Genomic DNA, 19,567 nt, shown 5'->3' on the forward strand with positions numbered 1-19,567 from the left:
GAACATACCCAGCTCAGAGGATGATGGCTACACACCAAAGTGGTACGGGAGGATCTGGCTACAGAACAACTCCCCAGATGTTGTGTGAACTTCCCTTAAATAGGCTACCTAATTTGTGATTGGTACATAGGGATCACATGATGAATTGTTGATGGGGCTTGAGACCATTGTTGTAGTGAGAGTGAATCAATCAAAACATGACAAGTTATACATTTGATTACATTTCCTGTTCCTAGTTACAGTAACTGCTCCTGTGAACATGTGACAGGCATGTGACAGTAGGCCCACAATAGGCCCGCACTTAGTAGCTGATCAAGAGTCCACATATGATTGAAAGGATTATCATCAGCCTGGGAATTAGAATCCTTACATTTTGAACAAAGGGAAGTATGCATAGCATTTGTCTTAAGTACAGCCAAGTCATTTCTTTTCATTTTTTTTTATAGGCCTAGTCTATGTCATCTGTGTTAAATATAAGTCATTCCGTGTCAAATCAGACAAAATCCAGGAAAATGGTTGCTGCAATTTGTCTACCTAATATTTAGGTCCCAAAACTAAGACCTGTAAAATATTAAGATTGGACCATTGAAAATTTGTACTGCATGCTCATTAGGTTTATTTAAGGCCCTAGATATGGGAAAAAAAGTGCAAAACTGGTGATATTAAGGGTCTTGTAAACTCATTTTTTTATCCACATGGCACCAATCATTATTTTGTCTGCAAATACAATACTTTATTAATGTTGAGCCAATATTTGAGGTCTCTGCAACCAATGCACATATATCCCACCAATATTAAGGATAAAACAAGGTATGATTGCATTTTTGGAAATGTTCATAGGACTAAAAATGTTCATAGGACTAAAATGGTATGTGGGGTAACTAGTAGGAACATGAAAATCAACATGGGAATAGCTCAGTTTATAGTCATTTTGTGTATAAAGTGCCAATGATGGGGAAGTCTTGGCCTACTGGTTACGGCTTCGAGCTTGGAACCGAAAGGGTTGCCGTTTCGAAACCCGACCAGTGGAACGGCTGAATAGTCCAGTAGTAATAGGGTTACACCCGGAACAAATTAGTAACAAGCTGAATTTTTCAGGATATGTTCAGAATACCTTTAGGAATGACATACTAAATGAATGAAATACTTTTTATTTATTATTTTTGATTTCTCCTCCATCTACCCATGTCCTTGATTGCCTAGCCTTTCTAGTTTTTTTGTGTCACTGTACCATTTTAGCCCACCTTGGAAAAAGGCATTTTTTGAACATATTTCACCCATCCAAATCCTTTTTTGTAAATTTTTTGTAAAATGAATCAGAAAACATAGTTTGCATACTCAACATTTTTAATCCTTAAGCAGTGTATCTGTAGCAGGGTTAATGTTGTTTCCCTGAATTTCCCCACATGAATTTTCTTTATTTTCCCACGGGAATCTAAGGGTAAGGGGGTGTGGTGTAGGTGTGACGTGGGGCTATGCTCCGCGAAAATTAACTTTTAACTAAGTGTCCCATTACCCCAGGCGGGCTTGTCAGATTTCACGCAACAGGAGCACCTGAATGTGATAGCCTGTGTACGAAAATAAACAAATTCAGTAAGACCCTGTTCAAACGTCACGTTGCATTATTTCAACTTTTCTTTTAAAAACAACACAGAGGATATTTATGGAGAGCAAAATACTCCCATTACATATCTATCAGTAGGGCTACATGTATTGACTATTGACGATGGTTTGCTCACTGCGCTAACTAGCATAACTCATCTTTCTACATAAAGCCAAATGGTAAAAAATGACAATGAACTACCTGTTTATACACACAAAACAATAAACAATAATCTCCCAATTTACATAATATGAATCTACATACTAAGTCAGTGGCTGAAAATAATTGAAAAGAGGCTCTATCTTCAGGGGTTCGAAAACACCAAAGTTTTGAAGCGACTTTATCTGAGCCTCCTTGAGACTGCACAGATGTAAGCGAGCCAAATAAAAACTAACATATAATAAAGACATTTTGTGATTAGACAAAATAATGAATAGCATTAGACAGGCCCCTCTTTTTCTAAAAAATGACTTCAAAGTTATAAATGGGCTTAAATGGTGCCTGGGCTTAATGGGTACACTATGTGAATTTCGTGTCACATTAATGACCTTGTAATCTTGGTTAACTTTAATTTTAGCAGTTTGTCAATGGTGAATTTGGATTCCTTGTATGATAACTTATATTTAAACATTTTTATTGCATTTGTATTATGTTTTAAGCCTGAGATATGGAAAAATCTCCAAATAGCGGCAATTTTGGACGCCATCTTGAATATCTCAGAAAGCACAAGGGGGATTCACGGGGACTTTTAGTATGTTTTTCCTAAAGGTATTCTGAACATATCCTGAAAAATTCAGCTTGTTACTAATTTGTTCCGGGTATGACTGAATTTTGAGCTAATGCTCTTGGACTAGAAGTGCCCTTGAGCAAGGCACCTAACCCCTCACTGCTCCCCGAGCGCCGCTGTAGCAAGGGCTCACTACTCCGGGTTAGTGTGTGCTTCACCTCACTGTGTGTTCACTGTGTGCTCGGTGTGCCCACTAATTGACCTATCGCAAGCCCCGCCCACCGAATGCGGATAAGCCAATGCCAGTCCAGTATCTTCGCACATGTAGACAAACTCCGACAGCATCACCTTACGGCCCCATAGAAATGCATTGGGAGCCGTGATTTTTTTTTTTTCCGGTTTTATGGGATTGTATAGTGCTGTAAGTTTGAAAAAGGACGGCCAAACGACATGTGTGGGATTAACGCAACACCAATACACAAAATAATGGCTTTCAATCTTGATTATGCTATTTTGTAATTAAGGTAAATTCTCTCCTCCCAGCTCTCCCCTATTTTAAGCAAAGGGTTACTCCTAGCAATGAAACAGTGCTCCACCACATCTATGGATTAAGCCAAACAGTTAACTCAATGTAAGTAAGACAAACAAGGTTGTTTATTGTTCTCAGCACTGCCAGCATTGTGTATAATATGATTGTCACTTAGAGGAGACTCGTAGATAACTAACGTTAGCATAGTTAGCTAACCGCTGCTAACGTGCTAGCATCGCCTCATCAGAAAAGCATGGGCCTGTGCACAGTGGTGTAACATTTATTCACCATAAATTAATAAAGTTGAAGTCGCTCTGCAATGTAGACTATGTTTCCGTTTATTTGCAGTACCATGTTCCTTACATGACATGACCTGACCTAAATATTACAGGCTTACAGCTACTAGCTGATGGTAGCTGTAAGCCTGTAACTTTTACAGACAGGCTTACAGCTACCATTGAAGTTCTAGTCAACTCCGGTCTGAGGCTGTCGGACTTAGCAATAGTAACTAAGGGGGGCGTGAGTTCGCAAAAGGTCAATTCACGGATGGGATAAATGCAGAGACCAAATTCCTTGTATACGCAAGTATACTTGGCCTATAAACCTGATTTACATTTACATGATTTACATTTACATGATGTACCATGTTTCATTCATGCATAAATACACTTACTTGTGTACCATTGTTACATTGTATACCTTTTTCATTTTTGGCCCTGGGGTAAAACAATGATTTTGACTCAATGTACTTATCTATGGTACAGCATTGGCACTTTGTACACTAAATGCACATACACTGATCTACTTTCACATAGATTTTCAAGTGCCTACTAGCTACCCCACATACCATTTTAGTCCACAACTTCCCATTGTTTAATCCTTAAAATCTTCAAGCGTGGGAGCTCAAATATTGGTACATCAGTAATGAAATATAGTATGTATAGAAACAAATAATGATTGATACCAAATGCGTACAAAAACTGCTGGTCTGTGGATAATTTGCGTCACAATTGAATGGTATCGTGGAACCACAGACCGAAAGAAAAATAAACTAAATATTTCCAAGATTAGGAAATATAGTGTTATCAAATAAAGAGGTATAACATTAGGGGGTTGTGGTGTGAGCGTTCATTCAATGTGTGTGCGCATCTGTGCAAGTGAAGCTGTTGAACCATTGGAGATAATGTGGGTAGAAGCTGGGGATCGACCGATATGTTTTTTTCAGGGCCGATATCAATTATTACCAAAACAGGAGGCCGATAACCAATATGTAAAAACGATATGTCAGTTGTCAAAAGGGGGGTAGATAATAAAGGCGATATGCTGCAAAAATTTCAATCAAAAGCATTTAATTATGCAAACTTTTCTTTCTTCTTTTGTTACACAATTGTCTATCAACTTGCATAACTTGAATCACAAGTGTAAATCATGTTAATCCAAGAGCTGAGTGATAGCAATTATTTTCATAGACTAGGCCTACACAATGGGCTATGTGCTTGTTAAGGGACCTCACAAAGGTCACAAAGAGGATGCTTTGCCATTGTGTGTGTGAGTGCAGGAGAGAGGGAGAGGAAGGTGCATGCATGATGGCAAGTGTTAATGTTGAATAGTTTAACAAAACAGTTTTAAAATAGTTCATAGGCTATTTAAGCATGCAATTTGTGTCCATATAGGCACACAAACACACATTTACACATTTGTGAGCATAAAAGGCACGTTAATAGCCAGCTCAGGACGAGATTTAGTCCAGGTCGGATTAATTACGACTGGCCCTGGGTGCCTGTAGTCTTTTTTCATTGCAACTTCAGCAATGTAAGGTACCTTACCTTCGAAGAATAGCTCCGTAGCGCTGAAGCCCAGTCTACAGTCTGCCTCAATGAGAAGCCTAAACTTTCTGTGTATTCAGTCTTCAATCCTGATTGGCTGCATTCATGCTGACTAACAAATCAGACGGTGTAGTGGGCGGGACAATGCTCTCGACCACAGAGTAGCAAATGCAGGGAGTGAGATGCTTTACAGACAAAGTAGCGCGTTTCATTCTTTATCCATTTCAATATCGTCTTATCTGTGGAAAAAACGACCGATAACGATTATTATAAAAGTGCTAAATATCAGCCGTAATAATCGACCCGGCCGATAATTGTCTGTGTGTACAAAATTGAGCGAGTATTTAACAGCTTTGAAAATATTTAACATTGTTTCATGAGAGTAATTGAGATTGCAGCAATTGAGGAGTCAGTGCATCACCAAAACCAATAATAGTAGTGGTAGTAGGCCAGACCTAGTAGACACTATTACATATTTATCCAACCACCTACATATGGCACTGTAGAATGGTTTGAAAAAGAAAAGTTTGAGAACCTGTGGCCTAAAATATCACCGTCATCAAATAAGAAATTATCTTGTCAAAGTGAACCTAAGAATGAACCTAACTTAAGGCAACTACAATGTCTGGACAAAGGTGGTGAAGACTGAGCAGAAGCTGCTTCAAAGATAATGATAACAATAAAGTTGTATTATTGGATTGTTATATAGTGAGGGAAAAGTCATGGAATTTAACATTTGACTTTGAGTGGGAACCCTGGTGCAATATCTCACAAGCAGGTTGGAGGATCTTCATCATACCTTGCACAGTTAATCACTACAGAGGCTAAATAGCCTTACTGATTACGAGTCAGTGTTTTTCAACCACTGTGCCGGGGCAAACTAGTGTGCCGTGAGAGATCAGGTGTGCCGCAGAAAATTACCCAAATGTCACTCACTGGTCCAGAAAAGCAACTGTTTATAATTTAATTAAATTTATAACCACATGATCATACAATCTCATTGATTGTATGATTGCACTAATTGTGGTATGCAGGCATTGTACAACAGGGGCCCCATATCCAGTATTCACAGTTTCATACAGTTCATAACAATTAAATTAGATATAGTCACCTACAAATGAAACAGAGGGCGCTTGTTTTATTGAGCAGGTCTTGCATAGAAGCCATAATAAGGCCATATCTGTGTATTATTTGAAATTTTAGGCTATGGTATGTTTATTTTTTCTTCACACAGGATGTTAGTGTGCCGTGGGACATTTTAAGTGTCAAAAGTGTGCCGTGGCACAAAAAAGGTTGAAAAACACTGCTCTAAGTCATGGGTCTTAAGATCAAGGTCACATGGGGGTCATATATGAAATTCAGGGTACTGTATTTCCCAAGTGGCTTAAGGGATCTTCATCAAATCATTCAGCTAGACTGGTTAGATACTCAAGCTCACATGGTCAGAATCATGATGTAAGTGTTACCACAAGATCACCCAGGCAGCTCTGAGGTTTTTCATCAATAGGGGCAAAGATTATCACTAAAAAGGCTATTTGAATTGATTTCGTACTAAAGGCCATAGGGTCTGAGGTCAAGGTCTCATATGGCCCTTTTCCACATTGGGGTAAAACCCCGATGTCTGGGATAAAACCTCAGACTTTTTTTCCAATTTCCATGATTGAGGCCGGACTGGGGCTGTGGCCCAGACGGCCTCAGGTCCAGGGCCGAATCGAGGACTGTAAACTGTGGAATGAATGGACGCAACAATAAAACCGGAGAAATTTAAAAACAGACTGGTAGCATTTTTTCTCATACTTAAAATGTTTAAACATGTTCTTGCCCACTACAGTAATCCTGGTTTAAAAATAATTTTATGGTGTTTTCCTTTTTTCACATCCCCTCTGTCATCTTTCAGGCAGCGCTCAGCATTTTTGGTATGGTGGGTGGTCCACTTCTTGGCGTGTTCTGTCTTGGAATGTTCTTCCCCTGGGCTAACTCTGTGGTAAGTTCAATGCAACTTAACCCACCAACTGTAAACAACTGAACAACTATTTTTAATTATAGATCATGGGTTCAGGATGACCATTTGTCTTTTCTCAGGGTGCCCTTGTTGGGTTGGTTGCAGGCCTAGTTATGGCTTTCTGGATTGGCATTGGCAGCTTTGTCACACGTTTATCTGTCCCAGACACTCTACCAGCTGTCAACACCACTGCTATACCAAGTATAAGCAACACAACCACAGCCACAATGATGACCATCATAACTTCCGCTACATCCAGGTGACATGTTGATTATGATGTCAGAGTTTGATTGTTAGGATGTGACTGCAAAATACCATGGATTATTAAAAGTGAAAACATTTCACACAAAAATATGCATAATCAAAAAAGATTGTAATGATTGTGCACCTTAGCCGGTGTTCACGTTGCGCCGCAACATCTGCAATCTGTCTCCAACCCACTTCTCCTCTGTGGTCGCCTCTGGTCTACCTCCACTCACCACATTCTCCTCTCTGGCCTCTGGCACAATCTAAACTAACTGAGGACCTCTAAAACTACCAGATATTCTCCTTTTCAGCCAGCATCACTGCTGCCAAGATGTCTTTCTACAAAGACAAAATTAACAGTGTCACAAACACTCAGAAACTTTTTTCCACCTTCAAATAGCTACTCAATCCTAAGCCTCCTCCTCTTCCATCCAGCCTTACTGCCGATACCCTTGCCTTATTTTTTACAAACAAAGCGGCAGCGATCAGCAGTCAGTTCTCTACATGTCCCTCCTTGGCTCCACAGGACGTGACCGAACCAGATATTGCACTCCTACAACCTCTGGTGGTTGCTGGCACATCTTTTTCTGCATTTGCGCCTCTCTCTGAGAGTGAGGTATCTAGACTCCTGACATGTAGCCGTCCTACTACATGCTCGTTGGACCCTATGCCTATGAGCCTACTTCAGTCCATCAGCCCGACCATCACACCACATGTGATCCATGCTTCGCTAACCTTTGGCACATTTCTAACAGCATTCAAAATGGCTCAGGTAACACAGTTATTTAAGAAAACTTCTCAACCCTGCTCAAGTTGAGAACTACCATCCTGTCTCACTCCTACCCTTTATATCCAAATGTATCGAACGAGCAGTCTCCAAACAGGTCTCTGTTTGATCCAAATCAATCTGGGTTCAAGACTGGCCACTCAACCGAAACAGCTCTGCTGTGACAGAAGCCTTAAAGGAAGCCAGGGCGATCGCACAGTCATCAGTACTCATTCTGCTTGACTTATCAGCTGCCTTTGACAAGGACATGTGACTGCAAAATACCATGGATTATTAACTATTAGCACATTTTTTCACACAAAAATATGCATAATCAAAAAAGATTGTAATGATTGTGTATGAAGTTTTGTTTGATAGTACCGTTTCATCACAAGATTCAGTCCACAGTCATTACAGGCTACTTTCTTGAAATGGGACTGACATGAAACTTCAAATCTAAAAAGCAATCTTGTTAGCATAGTCTGTGTAGATCAACATTTTTGAGAAACAGATGTAATGTATAGTGTGTACATTTCAGTTAGGGAAAGGTAGGTCTATGTTTGATCCAAACCGATCTGGGTTCAAGAGTGGCCACTCAACCGAAACAGCTCTGCTGTCCGTGACAGAAGTCTTAAAGGAAGCCAGGGTGACCGCACCGTTAGTACTCATTCTGCTTGACTTATCAGCTGCCTTTGACACGGTTAATCACCGCATTCTTCTCTCTATACTCAAACATGGGCTTGAGCAAGGCACCTAACCCCAAACTGCTCCCCGGGCACGGATTTTCACCCGTGTTCTCCGTGTACCCCTGTGATCGTGTTGTCTCGGTCGCCCGGTCGTGCCATTTCTCACTCTACAACATACGAAAAATCAGGACTTACCTGGCTCAATATGCTACCCAACTCCTGGTACAGGCCATAATCATCTCACAACTTGACTACTGTAACACACTCCTGACAGGTCTTCTAGCCTGCACAGTGAAACCCCTTCAGATGATTCAAAATGCGTCAGCGTGCCTGATCTTCAACCAACCCAAAAGGGCACATGTTACCCCCAGCGTTCTAAATTAACTTTTTTGATCACCAGCCAATGTGGCTAGTAACTTTCTAAAGTTACCAGCCAATCAGAATTCCTACTAGCCCATTTTTTTCTGGTGAAAATAAGAGAAATTATGAGTGCCACTGAATGTATTTGATCATTTTATGAAGTATCTATCTATCTATCTATCTATCTTATCTATCTATCTATGCCCTGCTTCATTCCTCTTCTCGCCCCCAGAAGTCTGTCCCAACCACCGCCGCATTTAGTTTAATCTTAACTTTTTAATATAGGGCTGTCAAACGATTAAAAACAATTAATTTATTAATCTCATATTTTGAAATTAATTAATCTAGATTAATCCCGATTAAAAAGTAAAATGTTCTCCCTAAAGACTAAAGCTTCATAAGTGGCATATTAAATACAACATAAATCACAAAATAAATGAGTAACCACAAAGCTAAAAGTAAAACACTTTTATATTATTTAAATGACAATAATGACACTGTAATTTTGTTTTAAAGTATTAATTTCTTACTTCTTCCTTTGGAAATAGAAGCATGTAATGACATGATGCTAGCTAGACATGTTCTGTTTGCAATTAAAAGTGAATTATGAGCTTGGTAGCCAGCCACCTAGTTAGCTGAATGGATGCGTTTCAATCGGCATATCATGTGCTTCATGTAAACAAATAATTGAAGACTTCTAGACTCACCAGTTCCAATACACAAAGGCAAAGACAACTTTTTATATTCTTGTCCATTATCCAAATCACAGAGTACAGCCTATGTCAAAGTGCCCTGGCTCTGGACCGTTTAACTGGTCAGTATGGGAACCGGATTAATTGCCAATCTCCTCTAACCTTGTCTTTCTTGCTTTCAGTATTTCGTTTCTTATATTAAAAAGGAGATATCAATTATCATCAACAATGTCAAGCCAGCTGGAACCTGCCACTTGTTTTCCCTCTCGTGCGTGCTCAGACTGGTTCTCAATTAAATGGAGTAGCATATGTTCAAGTTGGATCTTAATGGAGAGGACCCAAAAAGTATCATCTTTATGTAACATGCTGTTGGTGCATGTTGACATTGTAAACTTTCTCTAACAAGAGTGAAAAACAGTTTGCAATAAAGCTACTATTTATTAGCTAAATGTTGGTACCTCCTCTGTCTCTTGGTGCCCTACGCACAGTGCAAAATCGCACTGTCAAAATCGAGTTAATTTTGACAGCACTACTTTTTACTTTACTTTACTGGCTAACTCCCTCCTCTTTCAGTCTATGCTCCCTGCTCTGGCTCCGTTCGTTCTTCTTCTTCCTTGTGTTTTCTGGTAGACGCTCCGTTCGTTTCCATGGTCTCTCGCACTGGTTTCACCATAGATATACATATGGGTTTCACAGCAAACTGCGCGCAGCCAATGGGCGTATAAAAAGTCATCACGTAGCATTATGGCACAGTGTTCGTGGGAAATGTAGGAAGTACTGCCACAGGGATAAATGACCGAGAACAGAGCCTTATGTATTATGCATGTAATGCCTCACGCACCACCGGCCAAACTGGCTAGTACGTTTTTATTAATTTTTATTAACCCGCCAAAATGAATTTTAACCCGCAGTAGGTGGGTGTTAATTTAGAACCCTGGTTACCACGCGGCTCATCCAGCTACACTGGCTACTTATGGCCGCCTGCATCAAATTCAAGTCTCTAACGCTTGCCTACAAAGTAGTCTCAGGTTTTGCTCCCACCTACTTGAATGCCCTCATACATGCATATGCTACCTCCCAACCATTGCGCTCCTCAGACGAACGACGTCTAGCTCTGCCACCAGTACACTCAGGCCAATCCAAACTTTTCTCATCTGTTATTCCTCATTGGTGGAACGCGCTACCAGTTCCTACTAGAGCAGAGACATCCCTCTCCATCTTCAAAAAACTCCTTCCTTTTCTTCTCGTAGCACTACTTACAACTAGCCTTGCTAATTCTAGCACTTATAGCTTATAACTTGTTCTTATGGTACTCTACTTTTAAATTGTTCAACATATGCACTGTGAGTCGCTTTGGTTAAAAAGTGTCAGCCAAATGTAATGTAATCTAATGTAGACCCCTCTTGAAAGACCCAAAACTATCACAGGAACGGAGAGCACTGGGCAACTCATTCCACCAACATGGAACCACTGAGGAAAAGAGTCTTGAATTTATGGCTGGTCGACACAACAGATGCTCATCAGAAGACCGCAGTGGGCGGTTGGGCATGTACATCTTGATCACTGAATTAAGATAGCAGGAAGCAGATCCAGTCAGTGCCCTTTAGGCCAAAGTGAGATATTTCAATTTAATTCTGGCAAAAGTAACTAGGAGAGGAGTTACATGTGTCCTCTTTGACTGATTGAAGACCAGGCATGCTGCAGCATTCTGAATCAGTTGTAACAATCTTACTACAAAAACAGGTAGGCCAGCTAACAGTGAGTTACAATAGCCCAGCTTGGAGTTAACCATGGCCTGTACAAGAAGTTGTGTGGAATCTTGTGTCAGAAAAGCTCTGATGTTACAAATGTTGTAAAGGATAAACCGACATGATTTTGAAACTGAGGCTACATGCTCAGAGAAGTTAAGTTGGTCATCAATTACGACACCCAAGTTATGTGCCGATCTAGTTGGGGTCAGTGAAGATGAGTCAAACTGGATGTTAATCTCAGGGGTCGAAATTAACTTTTGGCCTACTAGCCAAAGTGGCTGGTAGATGGGGGGAAAAAAAATACCGGCCAGACATATTTTTTACCGGCCAAAACTAAACAATGCTTTTCATAACCATTTTGAAAATAGCCTGTTCAATCATTAGCTTGTTACAAACAAAAAAGCCGGTTCAATCATTTAGTCCATGAGCCACAGGCCCAAAAAGGGGCGTGTCACTACCACTTGGGGGGGCAAATTCTCACTATCTTTTTCTGAAAGCAACATATCTCTGGAGTATAAAATGGTATGATAGCAAGTTGGATCTTGTAGCTTTGTGGCTGTACAGGCCTTCAAAGTTGACCTCTTATTTGAAAAAAGGAAATTCCGCCTATTGGCTTTTTTTTTGTTAAACCACTCATAAGAGCCCAGAAAATAATCCAAACCTCAATATTACAGATGCATATTTGGTGTTTGATGTTGGCATACATATTTTGAATCATTATGTGATTTTGCCCTTCATTTTGGTTGATAGAATTCAAGATTTATGTGTAATAATGTGCAAATCTACGCTTTTAGAGACACAACGTGTTGCAGCACTAATCAAAATGCCCACTACCTCATTAATCAATGTATTTCTACCTTCCTACCTCCCAGCAGATACTTGAAATACAAATGATTACATAGGTCTGCATTGCTATGCTATTTACTATTTGTAAATGTACTATTCGGAATTTTTTTTTTTTTTAGCTTTGAACGGACACATCACAAAAAATGAAATGTCTCCTGTACCACACAGGGGAATTTCCGTCTGCTTTTCTCTGCCAAAAGTTAACAATTTTCAACCTCCATGCGTCTTTCTCTCAATGTATTGCTATACGGCTCTGGGTTTGCTTGTCCTTAACGACGGGTTAGGGTCGCTATGTACAGTATAATGTAATTACAGTATGTACATTTGTAAATAAATAGACACTATGGGTGGGATAGGGTAGTGCAGTTGTCGGTGGGGGGGGCTGGGGTATGTCGGCCTCCTTGTTGTCCCTGTCAAGGGGTGCCATGGTCGTGGACACCTCAACAGGCACAGGCAAGGAGGCATCAGGCGGGGCGGGGGGTGATGGGGGCTTAGTTGGTTGGATGTCACTGGGATGCAGAGCTAGAGTTCAGTAGGGTGACAGCCACAGGAAAGAAGCTTCCTCTGAATCTGCTGGTTCGGATGCGAAGAGACCTGTAACACCTCTCGGAGTCTGTGGTTGGGGTGAGAACAGTCTTTGATGTGCGCCTTACGCAAGCATCGCTTGCCCTGGATGGCCTCGATGGAGGGGAATGAGGAACCGGTGATGCATTGGGCAGTTTTCACCACTCTGCAGTGTTTTCCGGTCATGGGCAGAGCTGTTGCCATACCAAACTGTGACACAGTTGGTGAGGATGCTCTCGGTGTTGCAGCGGTAGACGTTCACTAGGATCTGAGGAGACAGATGGACCTCAGAAAGAAGAGACGCTGGTGAGCCTTTTTGATGAGGGTAGAGGTGTTGAGGGTCCAAAAGAGGTCCTCAGAGATGTGGACCCTTGAAACTTGAAGCTGAACTGAGGTCTGTTGGTTAGGAAGTCCAGAATCCAGTTACCGAGGGAGGTATTGATGCCCAGTTCACTGAGTTTGGTGATCAGTTTGGAGGGGATGATTGTGTTGAACTCTGAGCTGAAGTCAATGAACAGCATTCTTACATAGGTGTTGCTATTGTCAAGGTGGGACAGGGCAGAGTGAAGTGCCATAGAGATGGCATCCTCTGTGCTCCTGTTCTGACAATGATGAATTCAATTACAGTTTTTTTCTGAATGCTTAAACACAACTGTGATTCTTATAGCACAATTTCTAAAACTATTAATACTTATAGCAAAATCACTCACTGAGTTCGCAAAACTAAAAGCACTGCTTTGCAATTTTGTAACACACACTTTGCACAACTGTAGGCACAATCCACTGCACAGCACTCTTTTTGCAGAACTGTAAACACAACTCACTGCTTTACACTCAATTTCCAAATGATCAACACACTCCTAGCAAATCTATACACATGTATGGCTATTATTTTCACTATTTTGCCAACTCTCTGGCACACTTTTTCATGTGAAAACTGTTTTAGATCATGAGTTCACTTTGCAATCAGCCTAAGCACTATACATAAGCCACAGGTAATGTACAATGGGTACAATAGAGGGAGCAGGAAGAGTGAGAAAAGTAAGAATTAGAGAAGGCTGAAGAATAGGACGTGGAGGTGAAGAAGTAGGTGGAAGAAGAGGAGGAAGAGGATGCAGAGGTGAAGAAGTGAGAGGGAGAGAATGACAAGGACAAGGAGGTGAAGTTAGAGGAAGAGGACAAAGAGGAGCAAGAGGAGGATGGGGAGGGGGAAGGGTAAGAAGAGAAAAAAATAGCCCTTTTACAGGCAAAAAAATCAGTCTACATGTGGGGATATTGTCATGTCAGGCCTGGATACGGCATTCCAGAATATATTTTCCCCGGTGCCTTGGACTAGGACATTGCATGTGATGTAGACGAAATTTTGAGAGAGACGACCCCGATGTAGAATGATTTTTGTCTCAGTGAAATTGCTATTTTGTGTTTTGACTTGGAAAAACACACTTGTGTTTGTTTTGATGTGTGTAAATAAACACTAATACTTAAAGTTTGGATCCCTGTATGTTTACAGAACTATGACAAAAGTATGACCTCAAACTGCCATACAGTAGTCTATCTTTTGCACAGAGAAAGCAAAAGCCAGATGTGTTTTTTATTCATACCATCAGTGCGTAGTTGGCACATTGCGTGCTTACTATTGTGATGGCTTGTGTTTACTGTTTGATACGAAAACACCATTTTTACGAAAGTGTGAAGAGTTAAGTAAGGTGTGTTAGCTTTTGCAAGAGAACTACAATGTTTTGCTGATTGGGTGAAAGGTTTTCCTATTTGTGTGTAGAGTTTTGCAAAAAAAGCCAATGTTTCGAAGGTCCAAAAATTTTGCAGCCTATTATCAGACGGTGTTAAAGCGGAGCAAATAAATTAGGTTGCTCTATCTTGGTCAGTAACAAAGGATATTTGCTATAAAGACCACTGCAGAAAATATGACCTCGGTTTTGAGCTATGAATCATTTCTTTCATAGTTCATTCGCTATCATTGAAAGTGACAGTAAGCAAGTATAGGCTACGTTTCTATGCAACATTTGAAACTTTCAAGTTCTTTTTGTGTGGCAATCTACCGTATTTTCCAGACTATAAGTCGCTCCGGAATATAAGTCGCATCAGTCAAAAAATGCGTCATGAACAGGAAAAAACAACAAGTCGCATCAGACTATTTTCAAAAAATCCAAAACCAAAAACAGATACCATGTAACTGGACCATTGAGGCCAAAAAGATTAATGTTAATGAAGACGAAGGAGTGAAGGCAGCCAAGAGGAGGGCCAGAAGGTAATTGTAGGCTAAAGCAAAAGATTTAGCTACAAATGTGGAGAATGCAATGCAATCAAGCATTATTGGCAATGTGGAGACAAGCCGGCACCAGATTAAATGCTCACGAGAGAAAAAAGATGCGGTTTTAAAAGGACATGCAGACCGAAGCTGCAACAAGCAGGTGCAAATGCTCGGCTGGCCACCTCCGAAAGAGCGAGAGAAAAAAAGATGTGCATTTAAAATCAGGGCCTAAATTTCAGCGCGGGATTGCGCATAAGTTATTAGTATTGTGCATAATGATAAAAGTCCCGCAACTCTAGCCATCATAATGTGAGAAATTCCCACACACATTTTACAGCGCTGTCTGATAACGTTAATGGAGCGGCCTGAATGCAGGACTATTGACTGGACAGACCAACTCTGACTTCAATTGTACGTAGCCCCATGCAGACACACGCGTGGAGGACCACTTTGCGGGTGCCTCTCTCTCTCTCTCTCTCTCTCTCTCTCTTTCTCTCTCTCTCAGCAGGATTTGTCACCGCTGAAGTCAAATTATAGCCTAGGTGCTTCTACATCAACCGCTATCGACTAGCCTGGCGAGCCAGACCCACATTAAAATGTAGGGTCTGGGCACTCACCGTTCGCAGTGCTCAGTCCGAGGGGCGGGATAATCAGTTGTCTTTCAAATTCCCTCTGCACGCAATAGGACGCAATAGGATATTTGTTTTCAAGTAGCAGGGAATTCAAGCCAAACCGTTGCAACTCTGCCATCAATCATTATGTTAAGCCCACCAAACGACTCTATACACGATTTCAATGTCCTGATTAAGTTTCGATTTCTGGAGCTCACAAGCCAACGGAGAGTTGCTAGACTAGCCCTGGCAGCAAATGTAATTTGCCGCTAGGGGCACGTCTAGATTTCTAGGCTAGCTATCGACAGGAAAGGAAAACAAAAGTTTAGCGATCAGGAACCGTCAGGAATTTTGCAAACACGAAAGCATGACTGCCTATAACACGAGAGAACAAGGATATGTTCTCCATTTGAGGAACGTTATAATCGATTGCGGACGTGAACAGAAAGCTACAGACACGGAGCACATAGTAGGCCTACTTTCACTTTCTAGTGTGCGGCGTGCGCATTCATTACGTGAAAGATCATTAGTAGCAAAACAGCGATCAAATATTACATGGCAGTGAGTTTTGTTTTCAAATCTTTTCATGCATGTCTAGATAACGGGTGAGGAATGTTTAGGAGACAGAGGCTGGGGTCTTTTTTAGGCTGTGCAAAGCACAGCACCTTTATTTGAGGCAGGTTAAGACTTTATTTCTTACATGGTGCGTTTTATTGCGAGACATAGGCCTACTTTTCGTTTGGAGCAGCATACCGGTAGGCTATCAAAAGCAAAAGATGTTCAATTTGGGATTTAATATACGTTTGGACTGTTTGATTATATTGCTAAATATCGGGACTGATAACCACTGAAATCTGTGGGGTATTTGATGGTTCACTATTAAGTTTCATGTAGTTGAAAGAGTGTCAGGATTTCCATCCGCTTATTGCGAGATAAGGCATCCGCTTTCATTCATTCATGGAACGTGTGTTGTGCTGTAATGGAAACCTTATTCAGTATAGCCAGAGGTCTACGATAGCCTAAATGTAGTTATTTTTTTTAATTATGCATGATTTACTTTTTTATCAAATTCGTAGGCTGATGCCTGGCAGCAACAATTGTGTTTTAAATGTAGGTTACTGCTTCAGCCTCTGGCAAGTTTAGAAGGGGGCGGCAAGCGACTGGTAGCTTGAGAGCGACGTGTTGGAGACTCATGGTGTAGGACAATGACTTCATTGCCAACAATATTAAACCATCCAACAATATAAAATATTAAGAGCTCTTTTATGAATTAAATGGAAACAAAATTATTACTTGCCTTTATTTGTCCGAATCTGAGGGCCAGCTATAAATAGAATCCCGGCCATAATTTGAGGATTTAGGTATGCATGTGTGTTTCAGGCATAGTGCAAGCTCTAATCTCTGACTGAAAGTGCACAGAACTTGTACATTTGAGAGCGCATTCTCGCGGCTGTAGACTGTAATGTTTCATGTAGGGTTCATGTCAGTTAATATGAATTAACATTTAAAGTGTTCATACAGTGGGCAGTGCTTCGAATTGGCCAGCTTCACTCGCGGTCCGCGCGTGGGATCACGCGGTATCACGCGACTTTAATTTGTATTTTTCCAGTGAGACGCTGCAACAACCCAAACAACCGGTAGATGGCTCAAGTGAGAAGGGTGTCTCGTAAAAAGAAATGGAGCCTGGAAAACCCTACACAGACTTCACTACAGACTTTAGCAGACTGGTTTAGAAATAATGTAATAGCCAGAAATATGCCTGCCCTAATAAAGAAATATTTGGTTAACTGCGAGTGAATCCAGTTTGCAGCCGTAGAGACGCAGGACAAATTAAACATTCTGGTTTTCTCCGAGTGCAACGATGATAGACAGACATCATTTGGACAAAATATAGAGTAGCCTATTAACCTCCGTTGCTCAGCCAAATGCCTTCCTGTTACGTCCTGTTATCACGGAGTTAGGCCTACAGGCGATAAACGTTTTTTGATGGTCACAAGTTTACTTCATTAGGGACTGTTCGTTATTTATTTAAGGGGCTACCGGAGGAGTTTGGGGAGCATTAGTCCAAAAAGACGTGACCCTCCCTCGCCAGCAATAAATTTTTCTATGACCCTCCAAAGTGATTATGAAAAAATCACTGTCAACTTTTTCCGGGTTTATCGCCTACTGTATTTTAACGTTTTCACATATTTGGCCATAAGCCGTTTATCATAGGCTATCACGAAACCAAACTACAAAGGCGAACACTTTAACAGGGGGAATTAATTGGGCATGAATCATGCTGAACGCTATTTCGCTACCTTAGAATAATAAGGTTCTATCTGCGTTTTGAGTAGGTACAACCGGGACGATTGAAACGGGGACGAATGAAACATTCCGGTTTTCTCCGAGTGCAACGATGATAGACAGTCATCATTTGGACAAAACATGGAGCATATTAACCTCCGTTGCTCAGCCAAATGCCTTCCTGTTACGTCCTGGTATCACGGAGTTACGAGCGATAAACGATTTTTGATGGTCAAGTTTACTTCATTAGCGGTTTATTTTTTTGGATTATTAAAGAGTGTTTTTCATTTAAAGGTTTGACTTCGTGCTTATTCAGAAGAGCATTTAGTGCTCTCCCCAATCCCAGACGTTCACATTGCATGTTTGTTTGTAATGGATGCAACCGCGAGATAGGCTATGCGTTTGACAATAAGTTGTTAACAGAACCAAGACATATAGCCCAGCAGCAATCTAGGGACTGATCGTTATTTATTGAAGGGGCCACCGGAGGAATTTTGAGTGCTTCAATTGGAAGTTGCATGACCCTCTCTTGCCTGCTAGAAATTGTTCAATGACCCTCCGACAGAATTGTTAAAAAAAGACATGACCCTCCCCTGCCAATTGTCTTCCGCCCGCGCCACAACCACACACTTTGTGATAACATTCTTAAATCAATCTTTCCCGTGAGCTTGCATGCTACCAGTCCTTCCTTTTCAAATGTGTTGCGCCTGTTTGCACAATTTCACAAATAATCATATGTGATTAATAGTATGACAAATAATCCCTGTGCACGGGGACCGAAACAATGCATGCCAACTTTTTCCGTGTTTATCACGTATTTTAACTTTCCCCGCTGTCTTGCCGTTTTAATGTTTTCCCGTAGAATATCCTATATTTTAATACTCTCATAACAGCCCTGCCATCGGGCCTGTCTCTGTGTTGCCCTGTTGCTACCCCTTGCCCTTCCAACGAAACAGATGTCTTCAAATCATCGTTTTCCTTGCTTGAAGGCGAACTTAGAGTGATGTTAACCTATTTAAGTTTAACGGCGCGATTGCCGTGAGAGCACGATTCATTGGCGCTTGCATGTTCGGCCTTATGTCTACGTGCGCACCTGAGGCTACTCAGCTGCAAGAGAAATAATTTCCCCTCTTTGTATGTTCACTGCAAGTTGGCCTACCATAACTTACCAACTCTGCACTGTAGACTGGCTATTTATATTTTTCTGTGAAATAAGCAAATGTATTTGTTCAACTTTATGAAGCAGAATTACGCATAGGGTACTTGGAACATAATACATTTGACAAAGGACAGATGAATGTTGCTAGTGACAAAATATTAACTTTCAGTGTTTTAAGATGTCTTTGTCATGGGGAAGTGTTTTTCCCCATGCATTTATTCTAGGTTACTGTCAGTGACTGCCGTGAGAGAAGCGGGTTCTGTGTTTCGTTCATGTCAGTGACTGACGCGAGAGAAGCGGGGTCTGTGTTGTGTTGTGTTGCGTTGCGTTAATTTATTTTCATTGGGCATACCGTGCCGTGCCGTCCACAGCTCTTCAGTTCTGACAAAGCCAAAATTACTCCTTTTGAAACAATGAGTGCAGGAAGGGGGGGGGGGGGGTGTCCCAAGCAGCTTTCAGCCATAAGGCTACTTTGAGAACATTTCAATTCACCCGACACTAATATTCAAAATGTTGAAAACTATTTCGGCATAGCCTATAAAGCAGTTTAATTAAATGGAATGTTAGTTGTAAACAAACGAGCTACTTGGTGAGGCTTGGCCTCACAGATGCGCTCGTGCCTTAGATGGCAGGAAAAATCTTCA

General features: G+C 41.1%; 1 protein-coding gene across 6 annotated transcripts in view; it reads left to right on the forward strand.

The window, feature by feature from the left end:
- slc5a6a (solute carrier family 5 member 6a) overlaps positions 1-19,567 on the forward strand; it is a 106,075-nt gene that overhangs the window by 61,911 nt on the left and 24,597 nt on the right. For all 6 annotated transcript variants that reach the window (XM_042096319.1, XM_042096317.1, XM_042096320.1 and 3 more), the window contains 2 exons: positions 6,583-6,669; positions 6,768-6,946. In XM_042096319.1, coding sequence (XP_041952253.1) covers positions 6,583-6,669; positions 6,768-6,946 — 266 coding nt within the window. The remainder of the gene's footprint in view (positions 1-6,582; positions 6,670-6,767; positions 6,947-19,567) is intronic.

Source organism: Alosa sapidissima, chromosome 6 (assembly GCF_018492685.1).
Source record: "Alosa sapidissima isolate fAloSap1 chromosome 6, fAloSap1.pri, whole genome shotgun sequence".
NCBI lineage: Eukaryota > Metazoa > Chordata > Actinopteri > Clupeiformes > Clupeidae > Alosa > Alosa sapidissima.